The sequence below is a fragment of the Pseudophryne corroboree genome, chromosome 1 (genome assembly GCF_028390025.1).
Source record: "Pseudophryne corroboree isolate aPseCor3 chromosome 1, aPseCor3.hap2, whole genome shotgun sequence".
NCBI classification, from domain to species: Eukaryota; Metazoa; Chordata; class Amphibia; order Anura; family Myobatrachidae; genus Pseudophryne; species Pseudophryne corroboree.
The window spans coordinates 1,239,248,730-1,239,276,688 of NC_086444.1; the positions used below are offsets into that span (position 1 = coordinate 1,239,248,730).

General features: G+C 41.7%; 1 protein-coding gene across 1 annotated transcript in view; it reads right to left on the reverse strand.

The window, feature by feature from the left end:
• Window positions 1-23,420: 23,420 nt before the first annotated feature.
• Window positions 23,421-27,959, reverse strand: part of LOC135052955 (vomeronasal type-2 receptor 116-like) — an 84,431-nt gene continuing 79,892 nt past the window's right edge. Inside the window, exons 5-6 of the mRNA XM_063957455.1 lie at window positions 24,792-24,915; window positions 23,421-24,328 (exon numbers count right to left, since the gene is read on the reverse strand). Coding sequence (XP_063813525.1) covers window positions 23,421-24,328; window positions 24,792-24,915 — 1,032 coding nt within the window. The remainder of the gene's footprint in view (window positions 24,329-24,791; window positions 24,916-27,959) is intronic.

Genomic DNA, 27,959 nt, shown 5'->3' on the forward strand with positions numbered 1-27,959 from the left:
CAAAGCCGTTTGTTCCGATCCACCCGCTTGTGTCAGTGAGACACTCCACCGCTTAGTCCGGCGGCAGCATGTCTCAGCTGTCAGGGCAGGGAGGAGAGTGCAGCTACATGTCCGGCGGCAGGTAAGATCTCAAACCAGCCGCCGGTTCATGAGCCAATCAGAGCTCGCAGACAGCAGCCAATCAGGAGCTGCCGCTTCTGGTCCGTGAGCTCTCATTGGCTCACGAACCAGCGGCTGTTTTGAGGTCCTACACACCGCCGCTGCCACCCGACATAGCCACACTCTCCTCCCTGTCCTTGCCCCCCTGACACCCGAGACACGCCGCTGCCAGATGGAGAAGCAGCAGCAGCAGTAAGCAGTGGGGGCACTGGGTTGGGGGCATTTGTGGATTTGTCACTGTAGGGGCAATTGTTTACCTGGCACTGTGGGGGCATTTGTATACCTGGCACTGTGGGGGCATTTTTAGATTTGGCACTGTGGGGGCATTTGTATACCTGGCACTGTGGGGGGCATTTGTATACCTGACACTGTGTGGGCATTTGTATACCTGGAACTGTGGGGGCATTTATATACCTGGCACTTTGGGGGCATTTGTATACCTGACACTGTAGGGCCATTTTTATACCTGGCACTCTGGGGGCATTTGTGGATCTGGCACTGTGGGGGCATTTATATACCTGGCACTGTCGGGGGCATTTGTATACCTGACACTGTGGGGGCATTTGTATACCTGGCACTGTGGGGGCATTTTTAGATTTGGCACTGTGGGGGCATTTGTATACCTGGCACTGTGGGGACATTTGTGGATCTGTCACTGTGGGGGCATTTGTATACCTGGCACTGTGGGGGGCATTTGTATACCTTACACTGTGGGGCATTTGTATACCTGGCACTGTGGGGGCATTTGTATACCTGGCACTGTGGGGGCATTTTTAGATTTGGCACTGTGGGGGCATTTGTATACCTGGCACTGTGGGGGCATTTGTTGATCTGGCACTGTCGAGGCATTTGTTGATCTGGCACTGTGGGGGGCATTTGTATACCTGACACTGTGGGGGGCATTTGTATACCTGACACTGTGGGGGCATTTGTATACCTGACACTGTGGGGGCATTTGTATACCTGGCACTGTGGGGGCATTTGTATACCTGACACTGTGGTGACATTTTTATACCTGGCACTGTGGGGGCATTTGTGGATCTGGCACTGTGGGGGCATTTGTATACCTGGCACTGTGGGGGGCATTTGTATACCTGACATTGTGGGGGCATTTGTATACCTGGCACTGCGGGGGCATTTGTATACCTGACACTGTGGGGGCATTTGTATACCTGACAATGTGGGGGCATTTGTATACCTGGTACTGTGGAGGCATTTGTGGATCTGGCACTGTGGGGGCAATTGTGGATCTGGCACTGTGGTGGCATTTTGGATCTGGCACTGCACTATTGGGGGCATATGTGTATCAAGTCCCATTTTAATTGGCCACACCCAGTTTTTGAGGCGTGCACACACAATACCTCTAAGGGGCAGACCTACTGGGGGCAGGGTAATTTTTTAAGTTGAGAATTTTTTTACGCACCCCAAAGGAATTTATAAATATCCAAATGGCTCTTGGTAGAAAAAAGGTTCCCCATCCCTGCCTTAGCTGGTCTTAATTAATGGAAGGGTGTGGTTCCTCCCTAAGCTTCAGATGACTATCCCTTTACTCAAAATGTGGGAGAGACCCACTCTGCTACACTCACCCAATTCTTGCTCTCTCTGCATATGTTTTATCTGCCCCACCTGCACTGCACATGGTTTTGCCTATTACAGGATGATTTTGCTTTTGTAGTCAACCTTGAATTCAGCCTTTAGTTTTTTGTTACCTAATCAATGTTTGAATAAACACAGTTGCATCATACAATATTTAATTTAAATAATCATAAATGTAATGAAATCTGTACTAGATGATATCATGGAAATAAGTAGCATAGTTATGACACAAGGCACTGATATGTCCACAAATATAGGGCCTAGTTCAGAGGATGAGAGAAAGGATGATAAGAGCAATGCATGCACAGCCCAGATGAAACCCTTATTTCCACGGGTGGTCTTCTGTATACCGGCGGTCGGGCTCCCGGCGCTCAGTATACCGGCGCCGGGAGCCCGACCGCCGGCATACCGACACTTATTTTCCCTCGTGGGGGTCCACGACCCCCATAGAGGGAGAATAAAATAGTGTGGCGCGCGTAGCGCGCCACCGTGCCCGTAGCGTGGCGAGCGCAGCGAGCCCGCAAGGGGCTCATTTGCGCTCGCCACACTGTCGGTCAGCCGGCGGTCGGGCTCCCGGCGCCGGTATGCTGGGCGCCGGGAGCCCGACCGCCGGCCAGCCGTAGTGAACCCATTTCCACAGTGTGAACACCAGTCCAATGACATTTGTATTTGTGTATAATGGTGCTGAGTCTGAGGTGGGAGTAAAGCAAAATATAGCAAGTGTCTGTGCACCTTGGGGAACCATGCTGTACTGCAGGAGGGGAATACTGATGTTGTGTAGAGAGATGTAGATTTGGGTGGGGTGTGTCCAAACTCAGATCTAAAATGAAGTGTTATAATAAAGATATCCAACATTTTTGGGGTCATGCAGAATCAGCCAGTACCCTGCATTTAACAAAAGAAATAGTTGCCCCCTTTGCATTGCATCATGACTTGTCTAGGGTCACAGCTACAGTACTTGCTCTTTTCTGCTTTTCTCCTAACTCAGAATCAGTTTCAAATTTCTTATAAGTTAATTTGGCTTCTGTGATCCATTGGTGACTCAGGATGGAGACTTATGAAAGTTACAAGGAAGAATCTGTGCCAGGCTGGCTCTGCTTGAGGAGTCACTGGTGCAGGAATTTTGGAGAGATTGGATCCACCAGGGCAGTTGAGCAATGCTCAGTCAGATGGGGAAAGTCTGCATGATAGGGCTTGTTCAGTCCCTTGTACAGATACTCTTAAATGCTTAAACTGGCATTTGCATATTTTCAGACTTAAGAATCTGTAAATTATTTCAGCAATGCAAAAAATTGAGTGCACCTCTGATCAGGCCCATACAGGTGTGTCTTGTCCCAGATTGCCTGCATAAGTCAGAGCTGAATTACGCAGGTGCATTGCAGCATGATGTGATCCCCCCTACAGCCTGAATAATAATATGGTGCCTGCCATCAGGCAATCAGAGCTCACACGCCGGATCCTGATTGGCTGGTGGTCCGCACCATATTTCAAAAGACCACCCACCGACTGCACCTGCTGCACCTGTTCCTTCTCTGCCACCGCTCCACAGCACCTGCAGCTACACCGGTTCCAGTGAGAGCAGGCGAAGCCCGCTGAACTGGGCGGATACGGTGAGCAGCAGAAGCGAGAGCAGCGCCCGCAGCCAGGCAGGCGTCCCCTCCATAACCTCTAGCGCAAAGTGCCACCCACCACAGGCGCGTAGGGAGAAGCGCTTCCCTCGCTCCCCCTTCCACCGCTGCCAGGCAGGAGACGTCAGCTGAATTGTGAATTGTGGGGGTCATTCTGAGTTGATAGCTCGCTAGCAGTTTTTAGCAGCCGTGCAAACGCTATGCCACCACCCACTGGGAGTGTATTTTAGCTTAGAAGTGCGAACATTTTTATCACAGAGCGCCTGCAAATTTTTTTTGTAAAGTTTCAAAGTAGCTCAAAACCTACTCAGTACTTGCGTTCACTTCAGACTACTCAGTTCCGGATTTGATGTCACACACACTCAGCGTACGCTTAGCCACGCCTGCGTTTTCCCTGGCATACCTGTGTTTTTCCGAACACTCCCTGAAAACGGTCAGTTGCCACCCAGGAACGCCCACTTCATGTCAATCACTCTGCGGCAACCAGTGCGACAGAAATGCATCGCTAGACCCTGTGCAAAACTGCATTGTTCGTTGTGACCGTACATCGCGCGTGCGCATTGCACCGCATGCGCATGCGCAGAACTGCTGGTTTTAGCATGATCGCTGCTCTGCGAACAAATGCAGCTAGCGATCAACTCGGAATGACCACCTGTGCACAGTGTGCTGCGCTGTTAAGGTTACGCAGGTCAAAAAGGGAATAAATAGGTTAATTGGTAATATTGAGCACTGATGTGTTTGTGGTGGGTGTGGGATACTAGGAAATAGAGATGCAGGTAGTGAAAGATTAAGAGGGGAGACAAGTTAAACCAAAATAAAATAAAACAAATTTAAATCAATAAATAAGTCAAATAAGCAGTTACAATGGGGGTAATTCCAAGTTGATTGCAGCAGGAATTTTTGTTAGCAGTTGGGCATAACCATGTGCACTGCAGGGGAGGCAGATATAACATGTGCAGAGAGAGTTAGATTTGGGTGGGTTATTTTGTTTCTGTGCAGGGTAAATACTGGCTGCTTTACTTTTACACTGCAAATTAGATTGCAGATTGAACACACCACACCCAAATCTAACTCTCTGCACTTGTTATATCTGCCCCCCCCGCAGTGCACATGGTTTTGCCCAACTGCTGACAAAATTCCTGCTGCAATCAACTTGGATTTACCCCCAATGTTCCAAGCTCTTTTGTGCCTTGTTTAGGTTGCGGGAATGTTTTGTATTGTGCCACAGCTTTTCAGTAAAATTCAGTCTACGTAGCCCGTCTGGGCTGAAGTGAATACTTTCCCTACTTTGCCCTTATCGTTGGCGCATAGAGGGACCATGGACCACACACAGCTGTACATGAAACACATATGGGTCCATTCCGACCCATTCGCATGCAGCGATTATTCAATGCGATGTGATCGGGTCTGGTATGCACATGCGTCACGTGCGCATTGCACATGTGCGTCATTGCCTGGCAACATAGGTGGCCGGGCAACAACGCTGACAGAGAAGAAAGCAGTCGCAGTGGCGACCGCAAGAAGAAGGACAGCAAGAGGACTTAACGTTTATCGTTTGCTGCTGTTTTCAGGGAGTGGTAAGTAAAACGCAAGCGTGTCCAGGTGAACTGAGGGCGGAGGTGTGACGTCAAAGCCGGGCCCATCATCGCTGGATCCATCGCACAGGGTAATTATGTCCAGGGCTGGTCTTGTTTTTAGTAAAACTTTTTTAGCTTAGCAGGGCTACACAAGCGATCGCAGCCCTGCTATGCTAAAATACACTCCCCCATAGGCAGAGATTAGTTGATTGCACCAGCAGCAAAAAGTTGCTTGGTGCAATCAAATCGGAATGAGGGCCATAGACCGGTGCTAAGCAGTGCAGCAGTAGCAGCCAGGACGAAGACATGTCTTTACTTCTCCCCTCCGCAAAACCCTGCAAGCTGCAACATATGAGCCACCAACGATAGGTGCAAGGTAGGGAAAGTATTCGCTTCAGCCCAGTCGGACTAATATAGACTGAATTTTACTAAGCTGCTGCGGCAAAATACAAAACGTTCCCGCATCCTAAACAATGCACAAAAGAGCTTGGAACATTGTAACTTCTTATTTTACTTATTTATTGATTTAAATTTGTTTCATTTTATTTTGGTTTAACTTGTCTCCCCTCTTAATCTTTCACTACATGCATTTCTATTTCCATGTTTCCCACACCCACCACAAACACATCAGTGCTCAATATGACCAGGAGACATTAGTGCCGGAACTACTTCAGATGGAGCAGGAGACTGAGCATGCAATGTGCTAGTGCTATGTTCTTCTCTCCTCATCTTCTCCCATCAGACATAGCGACCAGGAGACATTAGTGCCGGTACTACTTCAGATGGAGCAGGGGACTGAGCATGCAATGTGCTAGTGCTATGTTCTTCTCTCCTCATCTTCTCCCATCAGACACAGCGACCAGGAGACATTAGTGCCGGTACTACTTCAGATGGAGCAGGGGACTGAGCATGCAATGTGATAGTGCTATGTTCTTCTCTCCTCATCTTCTCCCATCAGACACAGCGACAGCTGCGGATGGCAATATTTCTGTGCACTACTGTTGTATCTGTCACTAATGGGGGAATTACATGTATCTGACACTGCTGGGGGCATTATTTGTGTATCTGGAACTACTGGGGGAATTACATGTATCTGGCACTACTTGGGGCATTATTTGTGTATCTGGCACTAATGGGGGAATTACATGTATCTGGCACTACTTGGGGCATTATTTGTGTATCTGGCACTGCTTGAGGCATTATTTGTGTATCTGGCACTGCTTGAGGCATTATTTGTGTATCTGGCACTGCTTGGGGCATTATTTGTGTATCTGGAACTGCTGGGGCCATTACTTGTTTATATGGCACTGTTGGGAGGCATTATTTGTGTATCTGGCACTGTTGTGAGGCATTATTTGTGTATCTGGCACTGCTGGGGGCATTACTTGTTTATATGGCACTGTTGGGAGGCATTATTTGTGTATCTGGCACTGCTGGGGCCATTACTTGTTTATATGGCACAGTTGGAGGGCATTATTTGTGTATCTGTCACTGCTGGGGGGCATTACTTGTTTATATGGCACTGTTGGGGGCATTATTTGTGTATCTGGCACTGCTGGGGCTATTACTTGTTTATATGGCACTGTTGGAGGGCATTATTTGTGTATCTGGCACTGCTGGGGCTATTACTTGTTTATATGGCACTGTTGGGGACATTACTTGTGTATCTGGCACTACACATGGGGCTTTACTGTTGTGAGGCCACACCCACTTTTCTGAGGCCACACCCACTTTCACAGGAATGCACATGCATTGTGGGTGGGGGTAGCTCTTCCAGAGATTTTATTTTCTGAAAGCGGCTCACACCCCAATTAAGGTTGGAGACCACTGGTCTAACATATGTGATGAAAAGACTCAAAGGCAGCAGCAGTATAGGCAGAAAGGGCTGACATCAGAAATTGAGAACCAAGTACTAATAAAAATAGGCATTACCTTCCCAATAGACTCACTTACACATATTCTCCCCCCATACTCACAATTCCTTCTGTTTCTGCCCTCCCACCAACATACTATGTTTCTCACTGACACCCACATTCCACAGTCTCTCACTGACACCCACATTCCACAGTCTCTCAGTGACACCCACATTCCACAGTCTCTCAGTGACACCCACATTCCACAGTCTCTCAGTGACACCCACATTCCACAGTCTCTCAGTGACCTTCCACTATCCCGATTCTCTCATTGACCTCCCACATTCTCAGTTACTCCCCAACACACACATTCACCTTCCTCCGCAATCACCACCTTACATTCCCCTCTCTGTTAGTGACCCCCACCCCACATTCCCCTATGTCACTCAGTGACCCCACTTTCCCCTCAGTCTCTCAGTAATGCCCCCATTCCCCTCTCAGCAGTAGTAACTACTACTACTTTAATAAGAGTCCTCACCAGGAAAGACATGGGCCTGTTAGCAGGATTGTCAGGGGTTCCATGTCGAAGGAGATGTCCGTCCGTGACTTTTCCTGACCACAACCAGCCCCTCTATACAAATCTGATGCTTGGATCAGGAGCCAGGGCAGTGTGGTGGTGCAGAAATCAAATCCATGCTTCACATGGTAGGCCACAGGGTGAGCTTGTAATGGAAGAGAGGGTAGTCCTGGGCTAGTGGATGTTAGAACCTGGGCCCCCTACATCACTTTCCTGGGTGGCTGAGCAGTCAGGCAGGCAGAGGACTGGTTGGGGCATCTTTCACATGTTGCGTCAACAGTATGGTATGAGTGGAAAGGACCCCCTTGTTTATCAAAGTGTCTGGGCCCAGGACTGTTGATGGTGGCCCCTTTGATGGTGGCCATGTAGGCAGCAATGACTGGTGCTGTGGCTGATACACTTGGCTCTGCTGCATCAGCCCCACATAGCATGTGTTCTCTGTCATGTGGTCTGGTGCCTGCAGTTGATGCCATCTGTATCCACACCATACAGACAATCAAGCACCTTACTGACAACCAGTGGAGCCAAGGGGGGAGTGGGTACTCTTTACTTGGGCCTATTGGAGTGGCCTGGGTGGGCCTAGGAGGGCATGCGTCCTGCTGCCCTCCTCTCCATTGTAGACAGTGACATCTTGGGGTGGGGAGAGAGAGGGTTGTCTGCTGCAGAAGCCTCTCTCCCCAGTCCAGCACACACTCTGTTGTATGATGTGCTGGGGACAGTGTTAGTTGCAGAAGCAGTCGATCCTCTCTCTGCCTGATGTGCGGGTGATGATTGTACTCCCGCCGTGGGTGGTGACACCCCAACCACCGCCTGTCCTCAAGATGGCGATTCCCTTCCCTGCATGGGTGGTTGCTTTGCGGCTACACATTAAATACTATTTTAAATATTTCACAAGGAGGGAAGCTGGCCACACCTCTCTGCATTGGCCATGCACTATCCCATTACATGGTCCCAGCACAGCTGTCAGTGCCCCTGCTGACAACAAGGGTCTAAAACTTGGGTCACATCCATTCATACTTCAGGCAACCCAGGTCACTCACAGGAAAAACACTGGTACCAAGCAGGGTTGCAGACCTGGCTCCCACAGTCTAGGTTGGCTCTCTTCTCTTACAGCCAAAACCCAGATCAAGCCTTCTCCATGGGAAAAAATGTTTTTGCTGTATGTGTAAAGGGTTATAAGTTATATTGGAAAGACTAAAAAGGATCTTAATATCATACTATATCATTCTCAGAATAATAAATGTGGCTTAGGAAACCATAGCCTTCCTCATCACTTTATACATTAACATAACTGTAATACAGATCTTTTGTTATGTAAGGGAATGGAATTTGTAGTACCGGACAAAAAAGGATGGTATTAAGCTTAAAAAATTAACTAGAAAAAATATTCTTAGGATAATTATACATTATACTGTACACTACTGTATGTCCTAGTGGTGTAAAGGAAAAATATGAGATACTATATACCCTTTCCTGTGATGTTTTATGTGAATGTGCTGCCTATCCTCTGGATAATAGGCACAATTGTTTAGAGTCCTGTAACCTCTATTGTCCCTCCATTAATAACTTTCCTTCCTTTATTGTCTTCCTCTTCGATAAACTTGTGAGCTGATACTGTAGGTGCACTTGTTAATTCCTGGCTAAAACACACGCAATGTACAGTATGCTATAGGGCACACACACACACATATATATATATATATATATATATATATATAGTTGTAATGTTCTGATTTTTTTGTCCTGTATAAAAGAAAATATCCTCATTTCATTATTGTTTAAAAATGTTAATTTGATTCTTAATAGCAATATGTAATGCAGTCAAATGCAATAATTAAAAAAAACTTGATAAAATGCCTGTTTTAATTAAGGTTAAGAATAAATAATATAAATGATGCATAATTTACAAATAAACTTGGAACAAAATCAATTCATTTTGTGGCACAAATATATTATCTGAAATAGTACTAACTATCTAACTTTTATTAACTGCTATTTAAAAATGAGAATATATTTGAAAAAATATTTATGCTCAAAAGTGAAATAGAAATAAAATCAAGAAGTGAAAAGAAAAGAAAAAATAAAGATCAATTTAAAACCAAAGAGTTGTCCACAGGTGTTTGTGTATTTATATTTCATAATTGTATATAATATATATTGACCACAGTAACAATTTGCAGGAAATATTCTGTAATTTTCCTCTTTTTCCTTAATACTGATTCAAAAATGGACTTCATAAGAAGACAACCCAATGCGTTTCATCTTTTCTCCAAGACTTCATCAGGGGTGAATCGATGATTGTATAAGAACTTATCAATAAAACATTCATAATTGTGTATAATAGATATACAGAACATCTCACATAAAAACATAAAAAAATGTGCAGTATATACAAAAGAGCAGACAAAAAACATAAAGTGAGAAAAATCATGGACAACCTTCCCAGATAACATAAATACATCTTTGGAACGTACCTCAACTGAATGGTAAGTATGAATAGTGTATGGAACCACAGTCTAAACAGATCATTCGTGAATGCTTGATGACAAGACCTTATATGCGATTAGGACTTCAAATTGGCCAGTCAGTCAAGCCTAATAGGAAACAATTCCATCAAGTGCATTAAGCCAAATGATGCTATACATAAGACCCGATTAACTGGTCCAGGAAAAAACACAAACCTTGTAGTAAGACAATTTGCACATGGAAAATCAGATGCTCAGGTTCAGAGACAAATCACTTAACAGGCGAACCTAGCAAGTTCATATCAGTAAGTTAATTAATGGAATTCAATCAATATATATTAATTAATTTAAATTGATATCAAATTGATAAATGTTCGACCCATAGAATGACTATTTAACACCATAAAAGACTTTACACCGCACTTAAATTCATATGATGGTCCAATATAGCATATCCCCTCTCATAAATGTCTTGCGGGGAATAGTGCTTATGAAGATAATGCATATCGTAAAGTATTAAATTATATGTTGGAAAAAGGGGTGTCATTAAAAACACAGTGATTTTCTGACCTTACACTGAGATTCATTGGTGTACTTAACATCATAAATCCTTCAATTATTAAATCCACTGACATACATTGTCGCAAGATCTGTGATAACATTCTAACAAATATAAACATAGTTTACATAGTATCCAAAGCATAATTTACATAGTATCTAAAGCAAAGTTTACAAAGTATAAAAAAAAAATAGCAGGAACCTAATTCACAACAGTGCCTTAATACTTTAGAAGTAATCCTTACCCTCAATGGATCTGCAAAGGTGGTTCAGCATCTGTGTAATGAAACACTGAGCCACAAAACTGCTTTATAAAGGGAATAAAAATGACATCATCACACTTGTTAATGTGATTGGTGCACCAAAAAAAACAAAAAACAGTAATTTAAAAAGGGCTATAAATTTACCATCAACTTAGTGAATATTAATAATTGGTGTGCAAATTCATAATCACTTAAAAAGCTTATAATACTTATAAACTACTGAGAAAAACGTTTATTGGTGTTATACCCATAATGCCATTCAAGAAAATCATTACACCCACACCTTGATTGACAGTCCCCAGCCACCAATAACTTATATGCAGGTCGGGATGCTGGACTGTCAGTTCATTTACACCTCATGGGCATGTAGCGGCTAACAACCACAGCCCATCCTTGAAGCATAAAGGTGTGCTACCTAGCACACACATCTACTCGCGGCAGACTATACTGCCGCGCTCGATCTCTGCGCCCACACGCTGCCGCTGGCCAGAGCCCATGCATTCCAGCACCATTACTATGCACTCCCCAGGGACGGCCAGACTCTTCCTATTATGTGCTCCCGTCACATGACCCTATCACTCCAATAGCATAACTCCAGGGTTCTGAGCACCTAGGGATGACGGCTAACAGTCTTTATTCTTAAAAATGAAGATTCCTCCGTTTAGGATAAACGGGACCCATAGATACAAACCTTTGAATATATATATATATATATATATATATATATATAGTGAAACTATAAACCCCAGTGAATATATTATAAATACCTAAAACAACCCCTGTCCCGGAAGCATCTGTCAATTATCACCTATCTCTGTGTTACATATATATTATACATAGGCACAACGATACTTAAACATTAACACAACAATACTTGTACATGAGTTCCTAAATTAGGGGATAAATAATATAGGGGTTAATTCATTAATTATTATTCATGGACCCGCTCTTTATTCATGAACTTGTTCCTAACTAGAATACAGTGAAATTAATTACCCTATTTATCTACTCTATTCGAAACAGTGAAATTAATAACCCCATTAAGCTACTCTATACGTAACACAACAATATTTGTACATAAGGTCCTAAGCTAGGGAATAAATAATTTCGGGGACAAATCATTAATGATTAATTATGATCCTGCTCCTAATTACAATACAGTGAAATTAATTAACCTATTCAGCTACTCTATTATTCATAGACCCACTCCTAATTACAATACCGTGAAATTAATTACCCTATTTAGCTACTTAAATGTGAATCCTATTTAGTTGTATCACACAATGAATAGTTTATTCAATTTATTTATTATCTAGCATGTGACCAAAACAAGACAAAAAGACATATAAAATATTACATATGAGATGCACACATAACCACTTTATCAAGAATTATCTATCTATAATTTAGATCCAAGGCACTATTATGAAATGAAGGCCACTACTGTACAATAAAAGATCGATATCAATTTTTTATAGTCACAAAAGGATATCATGGAACGTTAAATATAACTATATATAATACCTAATCTAAATATACTCAATAATACAACTATACCCCCTGTGCTGAACACAATTCTTCTATTGTGTTATATTTTTATTTTCAGTTCCTTCTAACGGGGAATTTAGAAGAATCAGACTGCCATTTCTACATCTAGTGCAGTAATTTGCATTGAGTATACTACACTTACCAGTGCAGAAGGAGAGTATTGATTTGGTATGTATGTATATATATATATATATATATATATATATAAGTTCCAAACAGTCCACACTCTGGCCTTTCAAGTATATGCTGGGGTGACTTCCATTATAGTGATAGGTATTGACCCATCACTTTCCAATATACATCCAAAAGTAAAGGAGCACTCACCAGTCTTCAAAAGCAAGTTTTCTTTATTTTCAGTGGATCATATGAAACAGGGGTGTATCGACGTTTCGGTCCCCAGTTTGGACCTTTGTCAAGAACATCTAGTATGGTGAATAGCCCTCATTTATACCCAAATGTGGCCCTCCCACCAATCATCCAATTAGAGGGATCCCAAATTTTATACATTAAAATACAGACATAGTACAACAAATACAAACAAGACTTACTAACATATAACAATAAATGTGCAAATCTTACTTTAAAATCATATATCCATTGTGAACCGCCATATAGACTGCTGTGATCACTGCAGAAGCGGCGTGCGTTCCACTGCGTCCCGTACTTCCGGTCTGTGGAACGCACGCTCCGGTCACATGACCGGAAGTGTGTACTGAAAGCTGGTATAGATAGACTTAGAGTGCTCTGCAAATCTCAGTACTTCCTGTCTCTGGAACGCAAGTTCCAGTATCTTATCAGGAAGTGATAGGTGTATGTAAACAGTTGCCTCCGTTGTCATAGCGATCAATAGTCTAAAACGAGATTCTAAGAGTATTCATATATTAGCAAGTATCACCATGGATATATGTATCTCAAACAAGGCCATATTTGGCTAATATTACAAAGACTCTGGTATGATTTAAATTACATTCTAATATTGTAAAACTATATTATTGTTATCTAGTTTATTTATCTGTTAACAAACTTCAACAATTAAGGGCATGGGCACAGACCATCCTTATTATGGAAATCCAAAGTCGCAAAAAAAATGTGATATTAGGAAAAACAAAAAACAAAAATAAAAATAAAAATAAAAATAAAAAATAAAGATAAAAATAGAAATATGTATTTGCTGAAGACGTGAATTTAGAGAATTATTCCAAAAATATCCCATAATGAATGCCTTCATTTAGGCCTCGCGGGCGAATAGTGTCAAGCCGGTAGATCCATGATGCCTCTCGTTGCAACAATAATTTTGCTCTGTCTCCTCCCCTTTTCAGTGGTAGTATCCGATCTATGATCATGCATTTGAGTGATGCCAGAGTATGTTTCGCTTCATAAAAATGCCTTGCGACAGGCTTGTCTGAATGTCCAACACTTAGTGCTGTTCTGATGGATAGGCGATGATTCGCCATTCTCTCTCTAAATGGACGAATCGTTTTGCCCACATACATCAGAGAGCATGGGCACATAAGTATGTAAATGATGAAATCAAACATACAGCTTACTCGCTGCTGAATCTTAATTTTCTTTCCAGTATGCGGATGATGGAAGTATTCACCAGAATTCATACTTCTGCACGTAGTGCAGTTGACACATCGATAGCACCCCATTTTCTGTGGTTGTAGCCATGAGTCAGAGTCAGATTTTAATAATCTATCAGGTTGCATAAGGATATCTTTCAAATTTCGCCCCCGTTTGAAGCTAATTAGAGGCTTAGTTGGTAGATATTTGTTGAGAGCAACATTGCGCCATCGTATGCTAATTTATTTATGGATATCTATGAGAATACACAGATACTCCCGCTGTTTGGAGATAGTATCGGCTTCTACCGTCGCTTTATAGACGACATATTCCTGATTTGGACGAATAATGAGGTGGCATTGCAAAATATGTTGAAAAGCCTTAATGAGCTGGACTCTCCAATCAGGCTGACTATGGAGTTCAGTAGAAATGAAATTAACTTTTTAGATGTGACCATCTATGCCACAGAGTTTGGGTATGGACACAGACTATTCAGGAAATCCACGGATCGCAACACTCTGCTGCAGTTTGGAAGTTACCATCCTGGTTCCCTTAAATTAAACATGCCGGTCTCACAATTTTTGCGAGTACTTCGCAACAATTCAGACCCAGATACAGCCAATATACAACTTGAAGAGATGAAGTTGAGATTTTCCTCTAGAGGATACAGCGAACAGATTATCAACAACTGCTTGCATAAAGCACGGAAGATCTTCTCCTCTGGAAATCGGAGGAAACAGAAGGTGCAAAATCCATTTGTGGTCACTACGACATTTGATACTGCAGGTTCAGCAGTACGACAAGCAGTAAAAGATCTCTGGCCGGTGGTGAAGAGTGATCCAGCTCTCAACAAATATCTACCAACTAAGCCTCTAATTAGCTTCAAACGGGGGCGAAATTTGAAAGATATCCTTATGCAACCTGATAGATTATTAAAATCTGACTCTGACTCATGGCTACAACCACAGAAAATGGGGTGCTATCGATGTGTCAACTGCACTACGTGCAGAAGTATGAATTCTGGTGAATACTTCCATCATCCGCATACTGGAAAGAAAATTAAGATTCAGCAGCGAGTAAGCTGTATGTCTGATTTCATCATTTACATACTTATGTGCCCATGCTCTCTGATGTATGTGGGCAAAACGATTCGTCCATTTAGAGAGAGAATGGCGAATCATCGCCTATCCATCAGAACAGCACTAAGTGTTGGACATTCAGACAAGCCTGTCGCAAGGCATTTTTATGAAGCGAAACATACTCTGGCATCACTCAAATGCATGATCATAGATCGGATACTACCCCTGAAAAGGGGAGGAGACAGAGCAAAATTATTGTTGCAACGAGAGGCATCATGGATCTACCGGCTTGACACTATTCGCCCGCGAGGCCTAAATGAAGGCATTCATTATGGGATATTTTTGGAATAATTCTCTAAATTCACGTCTTCAGCAAATACATATTTCTATTTTTATCTTTATTTTTTATTTTTATTTTTATTTTTATTTTTGTTTTTTGTTTTTCCTAATATCACATTTTTTTTGCGACTTTGGATTTCCATAATAAGGATGGTCTGTGCCCATGCCCTTAATTGTTGAAGTTTGTTAACAGATAAATAAACTAGATAACAATAATATAGTTTTACAATATTAGAATGTAATTTAAATCATACCAGAGTCTTTGTAATATTAGCCAAATATGGCCTTGTTTGAGATACATATATCCATGGTGATACTTGCTAATATATGAATACTCTTAGAATCTCGTTTTAGACTATTGATCGCTATGACAACGGAGGCAACTGTTTACATACACCTATCACTTCCTGATAAGATACTGGAACTTGCGTTCCAGAGACAGGAAGTACTGAGATTTGCAGAGCACTCTAAGTCTATCTATACCAGCTTTCAGTACACACTTCCGGTCATGTGACCGGAGCGTGCGTTCCACAGACCGGAAGTACGGGACGCAGTGGAACGCACGCCGCTTCTGCAGTGATCACAGCAGTCTATATGGCGGTTCACAATGGATATATGATTTTAAAGTAAGATTTGCACATTTATTGTTTCATATGATCCACTGAAAATAAAGAAAACTTGCTTTTGAAGACTGGTGAGTGCTCCTTTACTTTTGGATGTATATATATATATATATATATGTATATATATATATATAATGTTATAACTCTCTTTTATAAATGCATTGTAATATCTGGTGCTTGACATGTTTCATTTATGTGTTGTAAGAAATATGTGTTGAATATATCTTTGTGGCTAGTCTGTGTGAATGCGTAGGCTACCATATATCGCTGTGCATGCTGCGTGTATGCTCCATCTGTTTGGAGTTTATATGTGGTGTGTATGTAATATTTTTGACTTTCACAGTCCACCCTTTGTCAATAGACAATAACTGTCATAACTGACACACTAAAAATAATTGAAAAAAAATATTTCAAACACACAATCTATGACCTAGACACACGTATGTATTAATTTCACAAATCAGACATTGACTATATTTGGGGAAGACAGGGATGAGGATGGGACATCCTCTATATGCACTCGGCAGTCACGGGACAACTGGTTGGATGTGGGATGACATTAAACCTGTAGAGTATGCTGAAACAGTGCTATGGCCTATGATGTCTGATTTGAACAAACGTTGCACACATACATGTACTTACATCTTTGCAAACTGATGTTTGGATTCTATAAATGTTTTGCTGGGTAGAGGGAGAAAACACAAACAAATCGTGAAAGAGACATATAAAATATTCCTGGTATATATTCCTATCATTTCCTGAACATTGTTTCCATTTCTGGAACGTATGCTAGGTCTGTTTAATCATTGAACAAAGTTTATTATTTCAGTTATTGTCCTTCCTAGATAACATAAACCTTCGGAGTTCGGGGAGAGCAACTCAAAAACTTTTCTTCCACATATATTAATGAGCTCTTTATCTGCTATGTGTGAATAGGCCATTGTCTTATTGTTCTTGATTACCTCCCAATTTCCTGATTTCTTGAAATTGGTGAGATTTAAACATACCAGGGATTTATATATGGTACTGGTGGATCTTAATACTAGCAGATCTAGTTATATTATATTCCTTGTCCACCGGTCCCCCCCCCCTCAGTATCATTCAAGTACCTCAGCTAACTCTAAAGAATATGACTCTAGTCCTGCATTATTTTGTATTAGAGGTACCTGTGAGCAGATGCAACATTACATTTGGTTTAAGACCTTACCCACTAGTGAGTGGTAATCACTCAAGGGATGTCTGTCAAATGCTGCCTTATTGCTAGACTGACATCTCTGGATGCACTCATCTTCAAGTATAGGGTCCCGATGACTACAAAATACAGTATTCCTCAGACAATAGCCACATTACCTCTGAACTCCGTAACTACTAGACCTTTGATTTTCTCTGGCTTTAACAAAGTGATAGGCTGATCCTGGGATCCTATAAAGATATCACTCCTTTCTCCAGAACCAGTTCCAGTTCCACACTCGACTCCTCATGAGACCTCACAAAAATAGAATGTCTTGAAAAAAATATTTGTCAATGGGAAAAAGAAAGATAGAACAAAACAAATCTTGCTTATAGCAAATCCATTACTACGACTTGTCTTTTTGCAATTCTTTAGTACGCACAGGTAGTGTTCAGTGCCGCCTCTCAGTCTTCACGGAACAGACTCTCGGGTGATACTTCTGCAATCTCACTCCCTTTACAAGTTCCTTCTGGACTACTGACTTTCCTGCAATGGGAATTCGTGGACCCAAGTCTCTCTCTCGGCTACTTTCACTAGGATCGTGCTGTCAACAAAACTTGATACGGTCCTTCCCACCTGTCTATTAGGCAACCTGAGCATAAGAACAATCAGACAGTCTCTTGGTTCACAATCAAGACAGTTAGTAGTTGGCATATCAGGAATCAACAGTTTCAAGTTCTTTTGTTACGTTCTCAAATGCTGGCTCATCTCGATAAGGTACTGTACTGTCACCTCATTGGTGTATTTCTGATCATGGTGTGTATAGATCATGACATTTGGTTGTCTTCCAAAAAAACACATTTTTTTTTAAAGAGGGTGATTCGTTAAGTGGGGATCTGGGAGTGGTTCCGATGCTACATAACATTAGTGGTAGTGTCTATGACCACAATAGTCCAGTTTCAAGCTATCCCTTTGCTCCTAATCCTAGGGGTACCATATCTACACACAAATATCTGCACAATTTTCTTTGCGGTAAACACAGCAGTATTTGTGGTGGCAGGAAATGCATCTTCCCAATTTGAGAAAACATCAGTGCACACCAATACATATTTCAAATTCCTACAGGGTGTTAACTGTACGAAGTCAATTTGTATTACCTGAAAAGGTCCGTCTGCAGAAGGAGTATGGGATGGCTCTGTCAGTGATACCTTACCAAATGTTCTTCCTCATGCAAGTAAGACAGGTCATTGCTTTCCTTCTTGCCTGAGAAGAGAACCCTGGTTTATGCCAGTATTCTCTTACCAATTTGCACATACCTTCCCTACCCTAGGTGAGTCAGAACATGTGCTGCCTCAGCTAGGCCTAGGAGATACATCCTGGGGGCCACTGGCTTACCTTGTCCATTTCTCCGGAGTCCTGAGGACTCCTGAACATACCCCTTTGCATTCCAGACCTCCTTTTCCTGTAGGGAACACAAATTTGCATCTTAATTTAATTGTTGTATGATTGCAAATATAGAGTACCATGAGCATAACTCAAAAAAAAAGAAAAAAAATCTCTAGAGAGAAAAAAAAGAAAAGATATCAGGTCTGCATTAACCAACGGGCTGTCACTGATGTCTGGTCTCGTAGTAAAGGTCTGATTCAGATATTCCATACCATCATGCATATCAGTGTCTATACAAAAATGTCCCTTCACCAGTATTCTCATCCTCCACCCTTTGTGCATGGCAAGGCACACTGAAGTAATATACTGGTGCCATCGTGCTGATGAGACATACCGGGTTCGGACAGAACTTTGAAGGACCAATATGGCATGTGGTGTATGAACTGTCAAATCATGTACCAGTACTACGACCCAGGTATTTGACCCTTGTCCCACACAATTGCAGTTTATCCCTTAAAACCTGGTGTCCTGTCTGGAAAAGACGAAACAGAAACTGCTTTGTATCTGCCAGGGACGACTCAAATGAATCAGTGCATAACAACAAGTCATCAACATATTATATCAGCACCGACCCATTCTCAGGCTGAAAGGTCTGTAAACAGTCATGTAGGGCAAGGGAGAAAATACTCAGGCTGTCACTTGAAACCTTGGGAGAATAGGGTCCATGTATTGTACCCCCTTTGTGAACGCAAAAGATGAAGAGGAAACTGTGAAGAAAACAGAATAGAGGTTGGTGACAGATAAGTTTGTAGAGGTGGAGAGGATTTTATAAAAATGACAGCTGGATTGGGCACTACGGGGAATTGATTCACTACTTGGTCTACCTCCCCTTAAAGCTTGTTCTTGCTGTTTCACTACTGGGACTACCTCATCCATTCCATCAATCCAGTGTCCTGTCCATCCTAAGTTCATAGGGAACCCGGTATCTGTGAGATAATTTCCTCTACCTGTTATGGACATGAATCTAGAACAGTGGAATGCAACATTAGTCTTTGAGGAGTATCTAACATACCTGTTACCTTCTGAGCAGGAGTACAATATATGTATTACACATTTCAATTTACATAACAAAATCTCTGTCGATTAAGTTAGTCAGGGGCCACTGCTGCTAGGGAAATAGAAAAAGGTTTAGCATCATAGATGCCCAATCGTAACTTCAGCAGGTTTTGTCAAAGGGTAATGTTGCAGTTCTCTCGTTCCTCCCATTTGCCGAATTAGTGTTTACCAGTAATCTTATCCTGACGGGGAATTTTCTAGTACTAAAAAAACAACCAAATAAGCTTCTAGGTCATGCAAAGTATTCATTCAATCCTTCTCATCCCGTATTAAGGGTCTGTATATGGTCCAACAAACATTTCAGAGATTATGTAGACAAGGGCATTCCTAGAAATGAATACTTCTTATGTGGTAATTAAAAATAAATTCCCGGGGTTTACCCCATCTCGGTCTGCTTTCCTACTGGGAAATACTAATGTGCAGACAGGATAATCTCCATTTATGTCATTTCTTTCTTGATTTTTGTTTTATTTTTGTCTATATCTGTACTTGAATGGCTCCATACTTACCAGTTCCACTGGTCTCAGCCACTTCCCCTGCAGGCTACAGCTCCTCTTTTACCAGGTTGGATACTACTCCTCTGAATGCATGAGAAATGGCTGAAACCAGTCAGGTCACCTTCTCCTCCTAAATAAAACTTTGACATTCATTAGTGCATATATATTGGTTACATTCATATTTTTCATATTTTTATTATTTTCTATAGTTTGTATACTGGCTGTAACTGCTTCCACATCCACATATGGCAGTGTACTTGCTTTCTATTTTTACTTACTTATTTTTGCTATGAGTTCAAACAGTTATTATGTTTTTGTTCTTGTCTTATATGACTTTAGTTAAACATACTACCTGCAACCTCATGATCAAAACCACCAATCACTTGAAAATGATATTCCACCATTCATACGTACTCAATCATTACAAAAAGCCTTTGTGTGTGGACTATATTTCCCACACATATTACACCGAGTGGACCCTCTTAGCCTCTGCTCCTCAGCCTGAACCCTGGCTCCTGAACGCCTCTCGGTTGCGCATTTGGCTCCCATTGTGGGCTTTTTTCACAACCCCAAATGGACAATGCAAGCAAACGATGAAAGTTCTCAGAGTTATTTCACCAACTCCTTCTCCTCTGGAAATACCATGGGCATCTTCTGTAGTGACTACCGCGTACCCAGTGAAGATCCCTACCAGACACCTCAGCAATGGAAGTATGACATATTAACAGCAAAAAATCAATACTAACAAATTTTCAGCAGCGTTCAGGTCTGAATTACCCCAACAGTCCTCTGCGCCAAATACAAAATTGCAAGCAATGTGGAAGCTTCTATGAAGAATCCTACTTCTACTGGCTCCATAAAGCAAACACAAGGCATCTCCAATGGCAAGCAAACCACACAGATGAAAGTCCTCTACCAGCAAATCGGTGCAGGCAACAATACAGGAAACGTGCCTCCAAGCCATGGACCTACAATCAAGCTACATAATGGTATGGTGTTCAAATGCCTGTACAAAATATTTTCCTCATGAATACTGAATTTTAAAAATCACAGTGGTTACACTCATGGTTAAAGTTGTGGATAAAATGTGTTCAAGAAATGTTTTAAAAGGTATTGAAAAGGACTACATTAGTTTATTGTGTGGTCAATCAAAATTATTTCTCATGACTGGAAGGGAATGACTGTTGCCAGATAGGTGATTTGCGTAAAATATATTTTAGGAATATTGAGATTAAAGAGATATTGTCTGAATTAGAATATTGTTAAGGATGAAAGGTGGTTTTAACCCAAGTGAACAGTATGGAAATACATTTTATAGTAAGAAACAGGTTTAATAGGTTTGAACATAGGTAAATGTTTAAATTGTTTTGGAAATAAAGTTTTGTATACAGTATGTGTGTTTATTTGTGTTTACTGTAAGACATTGTGTAGGGAACAGGTTTATTCCACTCAAGCCATAAATTAGGCTAGTGAGGTTACAATATAACAAATAATTGTTTCACAATCAAATGGACCCTGTAATCCACAAGTGTATATTTTAATCAGATTCAAGATTTGCAATACAGTACCTTTGGTATTTATAAACAATCTGGCCTATTGCCAATGTATACTGCAGACCAGAGACAATGACAACATAACAACATAACATTTTTTATCTACTACCAACAAGTCCCAATTGTTGATGCTAACAACCAAGGCAAACACATACATTTACACTTTGATGATTAACACATTTTATGACCCCAATATATATGTACTGTTATCCACCTTGGTGCAGAACAATTACACATGTTTTAGGACACTTTTGAATCTGGCAGCAATCCGTTACAAGGGAACCAATAGGAATATGCCAGTTTGAAATGGTTATGTTATGTATACATGTAGATGAGTTAGTTAGAGTCAAGAGATAAAGGAAATCAGAAGGACAGAGGAAGATGCAGAGAAAAAGCTAAGTGCAGGAGGAAAGGAGACATGGTCAGACAGAGAAAAGGATCTTAAGATGGTAACTATGGAACTGCAAGTGTACAATTTGTGTTAGTAATTGTCTAATAATTTCATGTTTTTTATTAAGGAAGCACAAGTATAAATATTAATAGTGTGTATGTATATATATATATATATATATATATATAAAACTATATATCACTACTGTGTATATCTTATTCTGTATGATTTGAGTTTGCCTGTGAATAAACAATGAGATGATAAGATCTGTGAATACCATGTTTGAACTCCTTTTGGAATCATGATTTCATAACTCATATGTATGAGAACTGCATATATGTATCAGCTGGATAGTATCTAAGTCATACATAATATATTTGCAGATAAATATGATAAACGTATATTATAAAATATACATATAGATTCTACTTTTCAATAATTGGCACTCCAGACACTACTATAAAAGTATAAGATAATATAAGATTCCTCAACAAGTATCCCCTGCCTCACCCCACCGCACGTCACGGCTCTACGCTAGCATGCAAAGAGGGGCTATCTTTGATATAAATAGGCACTACTACTCCCAGTACTTTGGAGAGGGGAGAGGCAGGCACTTAATCATGTTATGTATAAAGGGAGATCCAGGGCACCACTCAGTATGTCTCTGTTGTTCCTGCTGGAGGGATGTGTTGAAGAAGGTTACATTTGTGAACCAAAATGTTGACTCTATGTATTAAAGTGGTGATGTGAGTAATAAAACTCTGAAATATTGCTTGTGAAAAAAACTGCAACCAGCAATAGATCCTCTTAGTGTACCCTGTCTCCGCTTTATATAATTTGTGGACCCCAGGAAATAAATATATCTGGAATTAATGGATAAGAAGAGGGCGCCCATAGTGCAAATCAATTTTTTTATTTAAAAACAGTTCTTGTAAAACACCACAATACAAAATACACCTTCTGACCAAGAATCTCACCGCTGTGGGCTGGACACCACAAGATGTAAAACAGAAAGCCACGGCAATAATGTAATACTTCACTAGGGAAAGAGTCAGGACCATAGACTGTATCTACTGGTCACCATAGGGTCCATCTGGACACTGCTCACTACCAGCATGACAATAATCTGGGCACACACAACATTGGATAGGCCAAAATCTTATGTGTTCCATGTAATCACTTTGTCAGTATAACGAGGCTGCAATCTCTCTTGTGGTGTTTTAAAAGAACTTTTTTTAAGTGAATTAAAAAATTCACTTGCAATATGGGTGCTCTCTATTCCCACACACAGACATATATATATATATATATATATATATATAAATATTTTTTTTTCCTTTGTCCATGTCACTAAATCCAGATCTTTCTATACGTATTTACATAAACCAATTTAGAATGAAAATATTGTTAATGAAGCAAAATTTAAGGAAAACAACAGGTTTTGAATCGTATAATGGTAATGTACAGTATCTGATGGTTTATATAGTGTTTTTCCCCAGTATTGTTTTTCTGGAGTTAAATGCAGGTTTTCTAAGCAAAATATACAGTTTTGGGAAAAATATACAGCCCAGAACACCAGCACATGAGGTCAGTATGGCGAATATCTCCACAGCCACCATGTATTTCCCTTTGGTGCTCAGATAGGCTGGGATCATTGCAATCCAGACACTGCAGAACACCAGCATGCTGAAGGTGATGTACTTGGCCTCATTAAAGCTGTCTGGTAATGTCCTCACCATGAAAGCCAGAGCAAAGTTCACAGATGCCAGGATCCCTATGTAACCCAACATAGAGTATAACCCAAGCACTGACCCCTCATTACACTGAATGATGATCATTCCCTTATAGGAGTGATGGTCATACTCCTGGTATGGAGAAGAAACAGTCAGCCAGATACCACAGATCAGAACTTGGAGAGAGGAAAACACAATGACCACATGTTTAGATACTTTGAGTGTGACCCACTTCCTCCAGGAGCTTCCGGGTTTGGTGGCTTTGAAAGCAATGAAGACAGTGACAGTCTTGGCCAGTACAGAAGAGACAGCTGTGGAGAAGAAGATCCCAAATGATGTCTGTCTGAGTCTGCATGTTATATCCACCGGCTGGCCAAGGAACAAGAACACACTGAGGAAGCTCAGCAACATGGAGATCAGTAGAATGAAGCTTACAGCCCGGTTATTGGCTTTCACAATTGGGGTGTTCCAGTAATAAATAAAGTTCCCTAATATAAATAATGTTATTGCAGAGAAAGATGAAGCTGTTACTGCAGATATTTGCACCACAATGTCCTTTTCATAGGACAGAAAGTCATATATTTTGGGTACACATCTCACTCTTCTCTCATCCGGCCACTCTTCATCAGGACATCTATGGCAGATCTCACTATCTAATGTAATATAAAACCATACATATAATCTCGGTGGGTCAGTTCTTTTGTTCGTTATAAACAATCAAACTGTATGTATATTCAATATAAATCTGCAAAAAAAATTAATGTGTTTTGTCAGCAAAGGGAGCATTGGACATTTGTTCTTCTGAAATGTTTTCATGGGGTATGTACCCAAATGGGGTGTATCAGAGTATTTTTTTCTTTATTGTAATACTTCTGTCTCTCAATAAAAAGTGGTAATTAACTGAAACAAAGTACTGCAATATAATATGTAGTGAATTTGGAATGTGGTATTTTATACTTTAATGTGAGAACATCAATATAGTTTTGTGCTATTTGTATTGTGTTTTTATTCTATGGTACAGTTTGTCTTCTATACTTATATGTTACTATGACAATTGTTAAATCTTTACTCTATTATGTTGATTTATCTAATGTATATACTGTAACACATTCCTACCTGTTGTATTAGATATTTCTCCCTCAGAACATGGGACACAGTCATAGCAGCAGACATGGAATCCCCCATTAAAAGCTTTTCTGTATCCAGGAGGACATCTGTCATTGCACCGAGATGTTGGGATCTTGTACATGTATTAAAATATAAAATATGATTCCGGTTTTTTATAAATCATTTAATTTAATTATTGTTTCTTTTTATTTGCAAAACCGTTTACTATTTTTTAAAATTTCTCTTAGGGATATAATATACTGATATGACCTCATCCTCCAGTGATAACATGGACCATATCTTCTGTCCCTCAAGTCTGTTTCCTCTTTGGCATTCTAAAATTCACTTTCTCCTTCTCTCCCCACATTAACGCTTTATTTTAATACTGACGCCAGATTAGGGGTATAAAATATACCTTTTTATTAAAGCATTTCATCCTTCCTGTTTATTTGATTCTCCAGCCCTGCACAATATATATTTCTCTGGTCACCCTCCAGCTGTTTTTCCCTTCACTTTAGAGTGTAAGCTCCTCCTTCTTGTTCTTCCTTAGTACACCGCCTTTCACCAGCACTCCATGGCCTTGTCTCCTTCCTACTGCCACTCTGATTCTTGTAGCTTGCCCACATGCTGGGTACAGGATCACTGCACTGCCCTGACTCCCACCTTTGCCTCCAGCTATCTTCAATGAGTTGTCATACAGTATGTAAGCCCCAATTGTCACTTCCAGTCTGGTGTAAGCTTCTTTTTTGACACTTATGTTATGGCGTTCCTTTGTGTATTTTATGTAAAACCTACTGTAATGCCCTGTTAATGAGAAATGTTTTGTATGTGTACTCTGTACAGCGGTGTGTACATTTTGCGGCACCTAATAAATAAAAGGTAATAATAATACTGTGGGATTACACACATGAGAAATTGCACCTATTGAAATATACAGTAAATAGACTAAATTCTGTAAATCCTAGAACTTGTTTTGTTGGTGTTACATTGTACACAGCAGATCATTCATAATAATGTTTACAACGTATTTATTTTCTAATCATTCCTAACATATTCCAGCATTCATTGTTCTGTGTATAATCCACATCCCTCCTGCACAACAGCTCTGACCACTTACTGCATATCAAGGAAAGATGCTTCCCCCGGTCACACACTCCACATTGTGATCACTCTGCAGCTTATTTCTAATATATAATAATTTATGGTCAGATATCACTCTGACTCTTATTATAGGATTTACTATCAGACATGTAACAGTTTCCAAGTACTTCTAGAAGATGGTTTACATATAAGACTGATTACAGCAGTACATGTCCTTATTACTTATATTATTATTATTTATGTATGTAATTTACAGATGCTGAGGTAAGTAGATGAGGGTGCACAATCCCACACATCTATACCAGCTGCAGGGGTTGCAATGTTATCAGGGGGCTCTGGTTCCCTGCACCTGGCTGTTACAATCAGGGCCGGCGCTACCACTAGGCAGCTTTAGGCAGCTGCCTATGGGCGGCGACCACTGGAGGGTGGCACTCAATGAAACAGAGAACGCTTTCTTTATTACCCTGCCTCGCCTCAGCTCAGCCAAGCTCCTGCTCTACTTTAAGAGACGAGGAGCAGCCAGGGATGTTGTATGCGCCCAATTGTCTCGGTGCGGGTGCTGACAATTGTTCGTGAGTGAGTCAGTGAATCCCTCCCTCTCTCCCTCCCTCCCCTCCCTTCCTCCCCCCCTCCACGATTGTGCTCCCGAATGTTACCTCCCCCCCTGCAAGATTATGCTCCCCTCCGCATTATTACCAGCCCCCACTCCCGAGATTGTGTACCCAAACATTACCCGCTACCTCCCCACCGCCTGCATCTTGTTACCATCCAGGGCTGCCAGGGCCAGGCTGAGGAAGGTCAAGACCTCCCCTTTGCACTCAAAACACGGCAGCATTAGGACCCGGGACATCCTCCATGACCATGCGCCCTCCCGCCCCCCGGCTGTTGCTGCTGTGTGGCTGAGCCTGACATCGAGCGGAGCTGAGCTGCCCTGAGCCACTGAACAGCGGTCACACCAGCTGCAGCTACTGTGCCACACTTTTCCAGTTATCTGGCTGGACACATAGCACCTGCGAATGACATCTGCCTCCCGGGCTCCTCACAGCCAGCTGCGCAGTGCGAGGTGGCACTAGGTGAGCACTACTGGGTGCATTGTTTGTGTGTGGGTGACATTGTGGGTTACATTGGGTGTATGCTGTGTATGGGTGCCAGTGAATGACTGCTGTGTGTGGGTGCCAGTGAATGACTGCTGTGTGTGGGTGCCAGTGAATGACTGCTGTGTGTGGGTGCCAGTGAATGACTGCTGTGTGTGGGTGCCAGTGAATGACTGCTGTGTGTGGGTGCCAGTGAATGACTGCTGTGTGTGGGTGCCAGTGAATGACTGCTGTGTGTGGGTGACATTGGGTGAATGCTGTGTGTGGATTACTGCTGTGTGTGGGTGTCAGTGAATGACTGCTGTGTGTGGGTGCCAGTGAATGACTGCTGTGTGTGGGTTACATTGGGTGAATGCTGTGTGTGGGTGCCAGTGAATGACTGCTGTGTGTGGGTGCCAGTGAATGACTGCTGTGTGTGGGTGACATTGGGTGAATGCTGTGTGTGGATGACTGCTGTGTGTGAATGTGTGTGACAGGGGGTGACTCCTGTGTGAGTGACTGTGCTAAGTTTAAATTTCCACCATATCTGCCGTGGTGCTCCTGATTTGAGATGTCTATGTCCCTGCTTGGGGTAGGAGCTGCATTGGATGATAAATCGCATTGGGGAGAGGGGCTAGGGGTTAAAGAAAAGAAAGCTAGTTAGAGGTGTGGGGATGAGTGAAGGAATCAGGTGGGGCAAGGAAGCAGGCAGGGAGTGAAACAAGCAATGAGAGGTGAGGGAATGAGGGGGGGCAGGGGTAGAGAGGGAAGAAGGAGACAAATGGGTAGCAGGCAAAACGCGAGGTGTAAGTAAAGGTGAGAGACACCGGCATTCAGACACTAAGGAGAGCAAATGTTTTTTGGGATTTTTTTTTTTTTTTTGGGGGGGTGGGGGTGTTAGGCTGAAGTTTTGCCTAGGGTGCCGAGATACCTTGCACCAGCCATTGTTACAATCACATAAGATCAGGCTACTGCTGACAGGGTCAGGGCTATGGTTGTGTGT